This window comes from Pseudochaenichthys georgianus, chromosome 12, assembly GCF_902827115.2.
Source record: "Pseudochaenichthys georgianus chromosome 12, fPseGeo1.2, whole genome shotgun sequence".
In the NCBI taxonomy this organism is placed as follows: Eukaryota; Metazoa; Chordata; class Actinopteri; order Perciformes; family Channichthyidae; genus Pseudochaenichthys; species Pseudochaenichthys georgianus.
The window spans coordinates 1387039-1401367 of NC_047514.1; the positions used below are offsets into that span (position 1 = coordinate 1387039).

The 14329-nt window shown below is 42.3% G+C and overlaps 1 protein-coding gene across 4 annotated transcripts in view; it reads right to left on the reverse strand.

The window, feature by feature from the left end:
- Positions 1-2231: 2231 nt before the first annotated feature.
- Positions 2232-14329, reverse strand: part of slc38a9 (solute carrier family 38 member 9) — a 29458-nt gene continuing 17360 nt past the window's right edge. For all 4 annotated transcript variants that reach the window (XM_034096644.2, XM_034096642.2, XM_034096643.2 and 1 more), the window contains 9 exons: positions 13942-14112; positions 13403-13462; positions 11731-11937; positions 10947-11054; positions 9980-10086; positions 8515-8628; positions 7603-7751; positions 6831-6920; positions 2232-3145 (listed from right to left, as the gene is read on the reverse strand). In XM_034096644.2, the coding sequence (XP_033952535.1) occupies positions 2980-3145; positions 6831-6920; positions 7603-7751; positions 8515-8628; positions 9980-10086; positions 10947-11054; positions 11731-11937; positions 13403-13462; positions 13942-14112 (1172 nt within the window). In that variant the 3' untranslated portion in view covers positions 2232-2979. The remainder of the gene's footprint in view (positions 3146-6830; positions 6921-7602; positions 7752-8514; positions 8629-9979; positions 10087-10946; positions 11055-11730; positions 11938-13402; positions 13463-13941; positions 14113-14329) is intronic.

The window sequence follows — 14329 nt, forward strand, 5'->3', positions numbered from 1 at the left end:
ATGGATTATCAAGGATCTGAAACAGTCTGGAGCTCAAAGGCTTTCTCTCTTGCCGGTTATACCACAAGGTGAGTTCCTTTTTACTTCCTGCTTCTTCACACACATGCTCTCCAGTACAGGTTAGCTCTGAGTGTTAGCGATGCTAATGTGAACACCGACCATGTTACGTCAAAACAGTCGGGCATTGTTTCTGATAGCAACGTTTCTGATTGGGCCGTGGGTCCACATTTCAGATATTACGTCATATCGGACGCAAATCTGGATCAGCTCCGTTGTTCCCCGTTTTTAGAGATTTGGGTACGGCGGAAAAGAGAGAGGGTTTTATTTTCTGACGCTGCGTGAGTTCCCCGACACACCGGGGACACATGTTGATGTATACAAGACATAATTTCAAACTGCATTTTGCATGATAGGTCCCCTTTAAATTAAGTATTTATTCATTTGTTTATATCCACATGGATTTATGGTTTACTCAGGCTCTCATTGATTCACTCAGGCTGGGAAAAAGTGTGTTTTACAAAAAACTCACATCCTGTACACACTACCATTGTTGTTCCTCACACACTGATCAGCCAATGGGAGCCAAATACTGACAAAAGCAATAGATAAAGAAATAAATCAATAGGGAAAGAATAAATGGAAAATGTGCTTAGAAAGATAGGATCAAGATGCAATCAATATATATTTGAATGAAGTATTATTCATTTGATATGTCCACATGGATTTGTTTCCTTAGGCTCTTGATGGATTATCAGTCTGGGAAAGAAGTATATATTTCTAAATATAATTGCCAAAAACTCACATCCTGTACGTACGCCACCATTGTTGTTCCTCACACACTGATCGGCCAATGGGAGCATCCCTTGTGTTTGAAAAGGAGATGCAAAAAAAAATCGCAATAAAAGTTAAAAATTATATTAAAAAAAAGTAGAGAAAAAAATACATTTCAAAATAAATGTGGAAATATTTAAATTAGTACTTGTGGGAACATACGAGTGAATGTAGAAAAACATCTTATTCTTAATTTATTCATCTATTTTTTAGCTTATTTATTTTTTGGGACACCTTTGGGACTCCGTAAGCATTGCTTTGTTTAAGAGGAATCACTCACCACACGTGCAGTGATGACGGAGGTGGTGCTCAAAAGTTGAAAGATGAATGCCTCAGAGGAGAGCTTCATAAAATGGAAGTATGGAGGTGTGTTCGAAACCAAAACTAAATCAAAAGGCAGCACAGATAGACATTTCATTTTAAAAGACATTAACTGAATTGGTTGAGCAGCACAAATTAGAGCCGGTTGAAAATGTTTTACTTGCTGATATCTTTGTTATATTGTTTGCCTGATTTGATTTGCGTAATATTTCACTTATATCTCCAAATTCTAGTTCTGAAGTACGGCGGCCGACCGGTGGAAAGATGTTTCAACGTCCCGAAACACTGCAGTTTCTAAATCGATGCAAATATTGAAAACACAAATATGCCAAAACACATGAAAATGAGGAACCAGGTAAACATTAGGGAAATAGTAACGGATTTCATTTCTAACATAACCCACCCAACCACTGCATATTGAAGTGTCCGAACTTTAGAGGGTTCTTGGGGGCAACCATGAAGGACTGGTCGTCTCACAGGACGGTTCAGTGGAGACTGGTCCCTTTGTTCTCATGAGCTGAGGGACAGAGGCTTACATCCCACACTGACACTATGTGTACAGTAAAGAAAGCATTATGACTATTTTATGATCACTTTAAAGGACTTTATTTGTAGTGACGCTACCATCTTCCCAGATATGAGCCATTAACTAAATTCTGCTGATGTTCAGGTGTATATCAGTATGTAGTGTCTCTACTTTAAAGAGTCCTCTCCTGCTGATGTTCAGGTGTATATCAGTATGTAGTGTCTCTACTTTAAAGAGTCCTCTCCTGCTGATGTTCAGGTGTATATCAGTATAGTGTCTCTACTTTAAAGAGTCCTCTCCTGCTGATGTTCAGGTGTATATCAGTATAGGTCTCTACCTTAGAGTCCTCTCCTGCTGATGTTCTGGTGTATTTTCACCCTCTGTCTGACACCAGAGCCCAGTCTGCTGTGATTGGTTAGCTGGCCGGCGTTGTTGTGATTGGTCAACAGCTAAGAGATGTCCCGCCCCTTAGCCTGTCACGTACATGTGTCTCTTCTCCTTTGTACTGCAACCATCTCCTTTCGGATCACACGATTAAAAGCACAACAGGAGCTTCAGTTCTCACAGACAGTTTATTTAAACGCACATATTCCCTTTGTCTATCCTATCATTAGTCAAATATAACACATTAGATGCAGTATCTAGAAAAGAGGGATCATATAAACATAACACATAAATCAACACTGCTCATAAAATTCAAAGATTGTGCCAAACGCTTCAAATATACATCCGCACAACATGGCCGCCCTTAAAGCAGCGAGAGAATTCCCCAAAGTGAGTCACGCAGACACAACTCCACAGATATGATCAGAATGTCCGGCGGTTAATTCCCTTTTGTAACAAATTAGCACTTTAAGCATTTCCACTTCCAGACAGACTGAGAGCAACATGAGGATTCCTTTGGAGCAATGTCTCCGTCCATCCGATCGGTAGAAGTCCAACATTCTCTTGGTGTCAGCTCTAAACGTGTCCGAGTAGTGTACCGTGGTGTTTCACAGGTCAAAGCAACACTGTGAGAGGTGTGGTAGTGAAACAAAAGTAATTGTGTGTGGAAATACAAAGATAATCAAACCAAGACATAGGTTTAATGTCCCTTACACCATAAAGCCTTTTAAAATCACAACAGTAAGTGTGAGGTTACATTTTATACCACAGAAACAGACATTAAATCCACGGCTGCTGAGGTTCATCCGGTCATTAAATAAGTGGAATAGTAAGCACCGTGTGTGTGGTTATGCACTCCATTTATCGACATCCTTATTTCATATTTCCCTTCATGGTGCTTCTAAATGCTTCAGTGTTCACATGAAGAACTGACCCAGCAGGTTGGCCATGCCCAGCAGGATGAGGAAGCTGTGGAAGAGCGTTGAGGGCCAGCGGAGCAGCCCCTGCCTCTTCAGGGAGATCATGTGGACCAATGAGGGGAAGACGAACACTAACGCCAGGCCGCATGTTGCTCCAGAGAACCTGCAGGGGGCGACAGAGAGCAGCATCAGCGTCACAACGGGTCCATGAGTGAGGTTTACTCAGAGGTGGGAAGTAACTAAGTACATTTACTGGAGTACTATCCTTAATTGTGATTTTGAGGTACTTGTATTACCATTTTATGCTACTTTATACTATATCATTACATTTAGAAAGGGAAATAATGTCATTTTACTCCACTACATTTATTGAAAAGCTACTTTCACCAAAATGCTGCTCTAAAAATTAAACCCTTAAAGTCACAAGAGAGTCAAATTATTTACATATTTTACTTTGTCAGTCAGTGGTGGACAGAGGTGGGAAGTAACTAAGTACATTTACTCAAGTACTGTCCTTAAAAGGCGAGTTTGAAGTACTTGTATTTCCATTTTATGCTACGTCTCCACTACATTTGGAAAGGGAAATAATGTAATTTGACTGCACTACATTTTACTTTTAACAAAATGCATCTCTAAAAATGTAACAATTTAAGTCACAAAAGAGTTATATTATTTATATATTTTACTTTGTTTGTCTACAACAGTAAAATGCTACTGTTGTCACAAAAAATGTATATACACACATATAATATAAATATAATTATATACACATAATATAAATATTATATACACACATCTCAAGGAGTACTTTTACTTTTTAAACTTTAAGAACATGTTGCTGATAATCCTTGGGATCCTTGGTTTAAAGTATTCAGATACTTTACTTGAGTAAAACTACTAATACCACAATATACGAATACTCAATTTCAAGGTAAAGTACTGCAACAAGAATGGTACACAGAGTAAGTAAAAGTATTTAAAGGTCCCATGGTCCTACTGATCATAATTCCATTGTTGAGGTCTACTAGAATAGAAAAGATTTTGTGTGTGTGTGTGTGTGCGTGCGCGCGCGTGTGTGTGTGTGTGTGTGTGCCCCCCTAGTGGCAGGCAGGGGTGCGGAGCTCACCTCTCTGAATTATTATTTGACGGTTATTGCTGCTCCCGCTGTGCATAATCTGTGTAATATGTAGCCAATACATTCCACATTGTTGGTAAAATAATATTTTGGCTTGCCCCGAATGTTTTTTCTGTAGCCCCGGACAATTCTACCTCAATAATATAATACATTAACCGTGCTTTACGTGAACCTCATCAAGACACTAGAGAGGACGACAGGACTGTAACTTCCCGTGTTCAGTGAATGCAACAGAGGCAAGACACCAGACCAATCGGAGAGTTGCATGGAAATAAAATTGTGCCATTCAAGCTCGGCTGTGTGTGTGTGTGTGCGTGCGTGCGTGCGTGTGTGTGTGAGAGAGAGGGACCGGTGCCAGCAGCAGGGACCGTGTAGTTAGCATCTGGTTAGCCGTTAGCTAGCTGCACTAACGGACATACGGAGCTGTTGGTTCCACAACAAGCTGGAGGAGAGCTCTCCTCTCAGACTGAGAGGCTCAGGTGAGCTAAAGGACTCTGAGTGTTTAGATAGTTAACTTTAGTCTAAGTTATCTCCGTGGGTCTCAAACGGTTTGGTCACAAATTATTCAAAAGATTATTTCCGTGGCACACCTTCATATGATCACTATAAAACAAATAAGAGAATAAAGGGAAAACAGTTACTATACTAGTAATACTATATGGCAGTAAAACAAGAATACAGTTTGAAAGGGGAGTGATTTGTAAAATATCCATAAAGAAAAAGAACATCTGCTTACAGTTGTGTTTCATCTGGATGTTGAGATGTATCCATAGATCTCTTCATGTTGCTCTCAAAGTGCACCAGTTTGATGCTTTTAACTTCAATATTTAAAACAAATCTTTCCGGGGGAGCACCCCCCCGGACCCCCCCTAGAGGAGGTGAGGTCCGCTCCCCACTCGTAAAAAAAAAAAGCACTTAACCCCTGCCTATATGCCGTGAGCTGATTATCGAGCCTTCATTGTAACAGTCGCGGGTGTCCTGTGTGTTTGCGTGTGGGGAGTGCTTTTGTGCGTGCTCTATAGTGCCCTTAAGTCCACTGGAGTCCAGCACCTCAGCACCCCCACTCAAAATACCTTCCTGCGCCTCCGCTACAGCGTGTACTTTGAGGGTTTGTGACTCTGCAGACCGGTTACATGCAGAACAAGCTACATAACTCACAAGGGGACGGGTGATAACCGGAAAAGCATGACACGGGACCTTTAATTAGGAAAATGTTCTTAAGAGTAAACGTACTCATTGCAGAAAAAACACAATAAATAACGGCTATTTAAATTAAGCATTAATACCACCCACAACTCAGAGGAATTGATAGGTACATTTTGCAAAAACATTTATTGATCTTATTATTTGTGTGGGCATTATTGCCTTTTTAGCAACGCAGAGATGACATGAAACGTACGAGAAAGAGAGAGATGGTAAATGAAACGTACAAGACAACTTGCGGCGGCCACCATTAACGCCGAAGCTGAAGAAATCACGACGGAGAAACGGACTCACACGAGCTCCAAATGCTGCATGGCGTTTCATTTCAAGTGTGTTTCCTCAGTAGTGTTTTACGACTTGATTAGAGAAGATCTTGTGCTCCCCCACGACGACCCACTGACTCTTTGTGTTGAAGCAAAAGATTTTATAGAAACTAAATCTTTATTCCAAAACACAGCTGCTAGGATCCTGATGAGAGTGCGGAAGTACGAACACATCACACCCATCCTCAAATCACTGCACTGGCTCCCGGTCTCACTCAGGATTGACTACAAAGTCACCCTCTTCACTCATCAGTGCATATATGGAAATGCTCCCTCCTACATCAAGGAATTGCTCACCCCACAAACCTCCACGAGGAACCTACGTTCAGTAAAGGCAAACCTCCTCATCCCACCAAGGACAAAACTGAAGACCATGGGAGACCGAGCCTTCTGCTCCGCTGCTCCGAGACTGTGGAATGCCCTCCCAAGCCAGCTGAGGACACACAGACTGTGGAGGCTTTCAAAAAAGGCCTAAAAACGCATCTTTTTAGAATAGCCTTTAAATAGATTTTTAAATCCCCCACATTATGCCATGCCGGCATGAATGTCACGGCTTTTATTATGTTTTAAAATTGTTTTTTTATTGTTGTTTTGTTTCACCCTTTTTAATTTTTTATTTTGTAGCACTTTGAGTTTTGTTTACGCAAATGAAAAGTGCGCTTATAAATAAAATATATTATTATTTATTCGAGAGAATCTTCCAAGACGTGGCAGCCAGAATATACGGTCTTTTGAAGTGACATTTATGGACCTTACCGGTATCTGTGATGGTGATGATAATGTAGCGTGTAATAAAACATGTCGTGGCTCGAGGAAAACTTAGTAGTCGCATTGCGGGTAATAAGGATCCAATATGTTTACAACTTGGCTCATACTAGGTCATACAAGTGAGTGGAAGCTGGACTTCTTCAAGGTTAAGCTAGGTTTTATACATTTAGCTACATCTATCTACACACAATATAACGGTCACATCTGTTCAGTTAAACAATTCCAGGAGTCATCAGGTTGATGATGAACTTAATACTGTTTTCACACCACATTGAAATGTAATCAGGACTTTTACACACAGTTCTGTCCATGTTATGTTATCTTGTGTCCTTTGTAGCCACAGGTTTGCGAAACAATTGACGTATTACATTTTACTTATTGTTGTGCAGTGAGTATGAATAGGGACGGTTCAAACACACCTGATGATGGATCCAATATTGGGATAGAACTTGGCCATCAGGACGCCGGTTCCAACTATTAAAATGTTCAGCGCCAGAACGTGGAAGAAGCTGCAGGAAGACGAAGAAACATTAGTTGCAATATCATTTCAACCCTCACTCAGAGGTCCAACACTCAGCAGGTTTACGGAAGTCTAATTTCACCTTTTTAAGACTTTTTTGAGTGTCTCCGTTTCCTGAATTGATTTTATTTTATCACTGAAAATGTCCCTGCTGTGGAACCCAAAACGGATCTGTGATGGACTCGGAGGATTCAGTCACGCATTGGGGCCCAGAATAAAATATAAATGTACTTCAAAGGAGACTTAAGTAACAGTTTGGCCATTAAGACAGAATGTTCTGGTACGTAATGTTTAAGAAACTTATAAAAGCTTATTAGAATAGAATATATCTGTCGTGTCATCATACAAAGTACAACGACATTTCTTTGGCAACTCTCACTGCAGTCAACAAATAGACACAAATAAATAAATGGTGGTAAAAGCAGAGGTCGTAGCGATGACAGTGCAATTAAATGTCAATATGCATATTTACACTTACAGTCTAAAGACGTTAAATGTACAAAACTGTATACATGTAGCGTATTTCTAACTTCATAAAGGGTTTGAGTAACCAAAGGAAGCAAGTAACATATCCATTAATAATATTTGTGCTCTGATAATATGCTCATCGCCACAGTCTGCTGAGCTTCCACAGAAACAACGAGGTGTAATGTGATGTCCTTCAGTGGTACCTGGGGTAATGGTTTCCAAAGATCTGGCCCATCACCTGGACCCGCACCAGGTAGCCCAGCAGGGGGTAGACTGTGATCATCTGGAACAGCAGGAAGCCCCGCGCCACAAACACCATCACATCGCTGGTGGGGAAGTTATCCAGGAAGTTCTGCAGGAGACGAGAGAGCCACAGTGCGACTTTAAAGAAATATCTCTCACTGTCGTTTCCCCATCCCAAAGTCTGCTGCCTCATACAGAAACGTTTGAGGGGGGGGGGGGGGGGGGGGGTCTTATGAGGGCACTTGTTTTAACTAGGTGGAGTTCAACAATCTCCTATGAACATCCCCTGCGTCCAAAAACAGCAATGACAAACCTACATAAAACATAAATTGCATTATTCCACTCAGGAAAAGTTATTTCTGTCAGTCTTCATTTTCTATTAAAAGGTCCCACCACGTCACGGCCATCTCTACTGATCATAACTCCATTGTTGAGGTCGACTAGAATACATGTATATTGTTCAATGTTCCAAACTCACATTGGTTTCTCAAACAGCATCTCTGTGTAGTGTGTGTATTCACTCTCTGTCCTACACGGCTTGTTGGAGCTCCTCCCCCAGCTCTGAAACACCGACGCAATCTTCTGCTCCTTAAAACCCACAGCCTGTGTTTTAACATGTGCTTTTTCGTTTAGTTGCATTTGATTTGTTTTATTAACATTTCCAGTAATGTATGTAGCATGTTTTTATTTGATTGTTTAAAATGAAATTTGTCTTTAGGTTGATTTACAACATCTGTCCCGGGACTACAGATGACAAATCGCCTCTTGGCCAACTGGCACATTTACAGACATGCATGTGCACGGTCCCGAAAATAAATGAATAGACAAATATAAAAAAGGAAACGATATACAAGTCAGTGTAAAAATCTCACTGGTTCGATGCAGTCTTTGGAGAGAGGAGGTGAGGGGAAGGCAGCGAAGATCAGCACGCCCACATACAGGTAGGTGAGCCCGACTAGAAGATAGGCCACGGACAGGTCCCGCACCTGGAACAGAAAACACATCAGACTCAGCATCTCTTTACATCAGGGGTTTCCAAACTGTTCTCACCGTGGCCCACGGACGGAAAAACGTACTACAGTAAGGGCTGGGCCGCTCACGAGAGGTGCATCGCCTCATAAGCTCAGTATTAAGTTAGCAAAATCAAGTAGGTAAAGGACGCTCGTGAGTGTTGGCAGCTCATCCCTTAAAACAGAAGCCTCAGGTTGATTATAATAATAGGAAACAGGAAGTGGATACGTCAAGCTTGTTGTGTAAATAAGTCATTGGGATTTTTTTCTTATCAACTAAGATATGTTAGAAAATGTTTCCAACTTTATTTGAAAGGTTTTTTATTAACACATGAATACAGTGTGATTTATTTTTACATATATATTTACGAAGTATAACACAAGCACTAGTTTAATTTGTGGGCCGCATTCCATTATACTTTTTGAATTAGCTGAGGGCCGATTCAAAATAGTAGTTTGGACACCCCTGCTTTACACACTGGGTGTTTCTCAATGTTGAGTAAGGATGCTCCAGAGCCACTATTTCAAGCACACTACGTAATCGAGTGCCGCCGAAGGACTGTTCCAATGCCCAGCATACATGGAATTCTACCGAGCCCGGCGTACTTCCTAGCGAGAAATGTCGAGGCTGCACATGTGTCGACGCCTCGGTCTTAAAATCCCCACAATGCTTTGCGCACGGACCAATTTCCCGAAATCTGTGGCGGAAAATGTAAGGCGGGGCCTCTCATATGACGCACACCTGCACACTTGCTCGCCTGTTCCACTCTTTGTTTTCCGAATGCCAGGAAGTATTCTTGCCTCGCTTCTGAAGCAAGTGACTCGGAAGACATGTGCTACCAAGCAAGCGTACTCGACATTGAGAAACGTCCTGGGTCTTCAGAAGCGAGGCAAGAATCCTTCCTAGCCTCGGAAAACGAAGAATGGTGGAACAGGCTAGCAAGTGTGCGTCATGTGAGAGGCCCCGGCTTACATTTTCCGCCACAGATTTGGGGAAATTGGTCCGTGCGCAAAGCATTGTGGGGATTTTAAGACCGCGGAGGATACACATGTGCAGCCTCAAAATTTCTCGCTACGAAGTACACCGGGCTCGGTAGAATTCCAAGTGTGCTGGGCCTTGGAACAGTCCTTCGGCAGGACTCGATGAGCATCCTTGAAATAGTGGCTCTGGAGCAGCCTTCCTCGACATTGAGAAACACCCCCTGAGCTACATATACCACTGGGGGACTGACTTCCTGTTTCTGAACGGGACATTAAGCCGGTACCGGCAAAGTCTCCCACGATGACTCGGGACCCCAAGTGAGAGACTGAGCGGTGTAATGCTCACGTTGTTCTCCTGGTGCTTGTTGCTCTTCATCAGCGTGATGATGCAGTTGTGGATGAAGAAGGCCAGCGTGAGGACGCCAGTGAACTGAGGGAACAGCACCCTGAACTCTAGAGGAACCGAGAAAAAAGAGGGGTTACATGTTTGTCGCTGTAAAGAAACAAGGGAGCATGGAGATGGAAGGGTTCATCAGATCGGGAGCATTCTAATGTCATGCTTCGTCCGTCTGACTTTCACATGTGTTTACAGGTTGCTAGGGGAAACCACATGTACGGTCAGTGGGAAAGAGTATTTTTTCTATCAAATACAAATCAAACTTTATAGACATAGCCCTTTTCACACAAACAAATAAGAAATTCAGCCCCGTCCCTTTCCAGGTAATACATATACTAAGTCAGACTACGTTGGTCATCAGATCTAGGGGCGTTGGGGAACTCCAGTTCGAAACCCGCCTCGGCCGCCACTGCGTTGTGTCCTTGGGCAAGACACTTTACCCGCATTTGCTCCTGTGGGTAAAGTCCACAGTAACATGTCTAATATGTGTAATACGTAATTGTAAAAGCGCTCTAATAATTTTTTTTTAATGCATTATTATTATTATTATTACGTGACGGATAAAAACACAGAAGTCAATAAACTGAAAAACTAGAATGATAAAAAAAATTCCTTAAATGTGAGTCTTTTTTTTTTTTTTTTTTTACTTTAAGACTAATGAAAAGCCAGATTTAGAAGACTTGAGGTTCAAGGAAACGGCTAGGTTTAATATCCGATCAAGGGACAAGAAATAAAACTCGTATATCAGAATACATGGCATCGGGGAGACTCGGAGTGGAGCTGCGTGTTTGGAAGAGGTAGTATTTCCTAACATCTATGGAACGGTTTTCACTCCTGGACGTGAACCACAGATAGTTAAGAGTATCTGAGTTGTGGAGTAAAGATACGTACAGTACAGAAGCGTGCGGATAGCTACCTGGCAGGTAGAACTCGGTGTAGTCGAACCAGTGGAACTGCAGGTGGAAACCGAGGCGGAAAGCTTTGATGGTGACCAGCGAAAGCAGGTACACCACTGAAATCGTTCCTGGAGAAAATGGAAAGAAAAACAAAACATTACAGATTTCATTTCGGCTTTTTTAAACTGTAGAATGTGCTCATTGTCATACTGCCCGAGCATGCTTAATGAAATGCACCTTTTCCTATAAATAAAAGCAGAGGACACGTGTACTATCTGTGCTTCTTCTTATTCTGTTGCTGCCTTGACTCGTGAAAAGGATTATTATCTTATGTCGCTTGGTGTCTTCTTTTGTAAAGGGTTACTCTGTTCAGAATCACTACAGGACACATGTTAGTATTGATATGTATTTCCTCTTGTATTTATTTGCATTGGCTTTGATAATTGATGTAATCCAAAAGTCATATAATAATAATAATAAGCGTTATGTGTATAGCCGCTTTCATACAAGAATTGCAGTCTGAAGCCACACACACACACCCCTGTCTGTATCTCAATCCATGTTTATTTATACAGCAAAGTGCTTGACATCAATAAATATATAAATAGCAGCATAAATACATTTAGACAAAATCGATAGGACAAAAAAAACCATGTAAAAGCACGAGACAATAAAACCGTACTTGTAGCCGCAGACTGAAAAACTCTCATACACGATGTAAAAACATTTAAAACACGACGAAATAGAAAACCCCAATATCTCCCACAGAGGATTGATCATAACGTTGCCCGTGGCCGCTCTTACCCAGGAAGGTGAACCTGGCGAAGAAGGATGCCGAGCGGAAGCAGAGCAGCGGCAGCAGCAGGATGATGAGGTACAGCGGGATGGTGTTCGTCTTGCTCCACCAGTGTTCGAAGGTCGAGGCTGAAGTATCGTTTCCACTGGCGGTGAGGACGAGGGTGCTGACGGTGGAGTTCCCCTCGTGGTTGGTGTTGGGGAACGGACAGATGACTGGTGGGAAGAACAGCATTACCATTTGGAAAGTCGGGTTATTCACTTTATCGTGTGGACAATGAACACACACGTGATTTATGTAGCTGCACATTTCAAAATGTTCTCAGTGAAGTGAAAAGATTGAAGTGATGCCTTTACTAACAAAGCATTAACAGAAGGGGCATTTCTGGTGCTGGTTTCCACTAAAGATGAACAGGTGAAAAGGAGACGACATGATGGTTCAGATAAAAAACTAGAAAGGAAGTTTGAGACAATTGGAGATATCTTCATGTATTAGTTTTCTGATGCATCCTTATGTGCGTAGAATTCAATGTTAAAGTCAAAGCAGACCAAAACTGTAAGAAGTCTCTAACATCTACTTAAAGGTCCCATCATGTCACGGCCATCTCTACTGATCATGATTCCATGGTTGAGGTCTACTAGAACAGATTTACATTGTTCAATGCTCCAAACTCACATTGGTTTCTCACAGCATCTCTGTATAGTCTGTGTATTCACTCTCTGTCCTACACGGCTTGCTGGAGTCCACCACCGTTACAGCAGAACATCAGTGATTATGTGTTACCATGGCGTTAGTTAGCAGCCAGGAAATGACACCAGTAATGGCAAACAGATGAATGCTGCGTGGGGTCTGGGTGCCGTGTTGGCGGGACGTTGCGGGGCTCGCTGCTCCGCCCTTTGAGGCTCGAGGAGCGGACAGTGTGAGCTGGATTACTGGGGTCGTTTCCTGGTTGCGGCGTGGGGTCTGTGAGACAGCTCGAAATTCAGCCTGAGAAATCCGTGGAGCTGCGGCTGAGAGTGTGTGTGTGTGTGTGTGTGTGTGTGTGTGTGTGTGTGTGTTGGTCTAGCATTACTATACTTGTGGGGACCTAAATCTGTTTACACAGTCACATGTGGGGACTCGCCTCCCTTATGGGGACAAATTGGAGGTCTCCATAAGGGGGATCATTAATTTTAGGGTGAAGACTTGGGTAAGGGTAAGGGTAAGGGTTCGGCATGTGTTGGTTAAGGTTAAGGTTAGGATAAGTCTCCAGGAAATGCATGTAAGTCAATGTAATGTCCGCTGAAGTGATGTATACATGGTAAGTGTGTGTGTGGAAGTCAATCCGCGTAGCCATTACGTCACTACGACCCAGGAAGTAAACGATGGAAAGAGAGAAATGTCCAGCGAGGCGTTCTGGGGCAGCAGACAGGTCTTCTCTGTGTTAGAGTCTTACTCGCTACAGGGTGCACTTTGAGGGTTTGTGACTCTGCAGACCGTTCACATGCAGAAAAAGCTACATAACACAAGGGGACGGGTGAGAACCGGAAAAGCACGACATGGGACCTTTCAGGTTTTGAAGACGATACTTGATATCCTTTGTCGAAAGTCATGAATTTAGGACTAAATTCTCTCGATTGAACTTCTTCTGAAACGATAATCTACCATAAAGTTATGAGTCGAGTGTCGTTGGTGGCTTACCTCTATCCGAGCCGTTGGTCCCAAACTCTGAATCGGACATGCTGAGATTTTGAGAGTAGTCTGCAGACAGGAGATGAAACGGATCAAAACAAAGTCACATTTCATTTGGGCGAACGCTGATAATCAGGCCAGGGGAGTAACACGAAGAAAGAAAGTAACTTTATTCCTTTACAGTTACATAAAAAACAAAAGACGAAGTAAGATTACTAGAAACATTTTTAAATGAGGATAACTAGCAGGATTACAACACGTTTTATAGATTATAGTTAGACATCCTGCCTGATTAGCCTAAATATCTTCCCCTCGTAGGTTGTTCTGTTGTCTTACATAACCCCCCCCCCCACCCCTCACCACCTACCTAACCTCTGAATTCATAATGCCCTATCTGAAATGAACACAAGGTGAGGCCATCACACAGCAGCCATGTTTCAAAATGTCAGCACATTTGAAGACACACACAGGTACCGATAGAATAAGCAAAGTAACGGTAAAACGTAATGCCCTTTTTTTCCTGGTATAATAGGAGCGTTGTGACTTACTGTAGATAAACTGTCCGCTGTTGTAGAGGAAATTGGACATGAGGACCCAGTAGACCACCATGGCTCCTATGAGGGACACCATGGAGAAAACCAAACTGGACCACTGGCCAAACGCTCCAAAGTAATATCTACAGACGTCCGGGAACTCCCAGTCCAACGTGTCCATGTAGGCTGCGAACAACACAGAGGAGGAACCATTAGAGAGGTATTCTCTTTGACTAGATCTTTGTTAAAACAGTACATTTTAGTGTTCTTCACGAGTCCCAGTATTTAGCTTTACATCAGGGGTGTCAAACTCAAGGCCCGGGGGCCAAATCCGGTCCGCGACTTCATTTTATGTGGCCCCGCAAGAGCTTGCAAAGAATATAATACGTTTATTATACAGTTA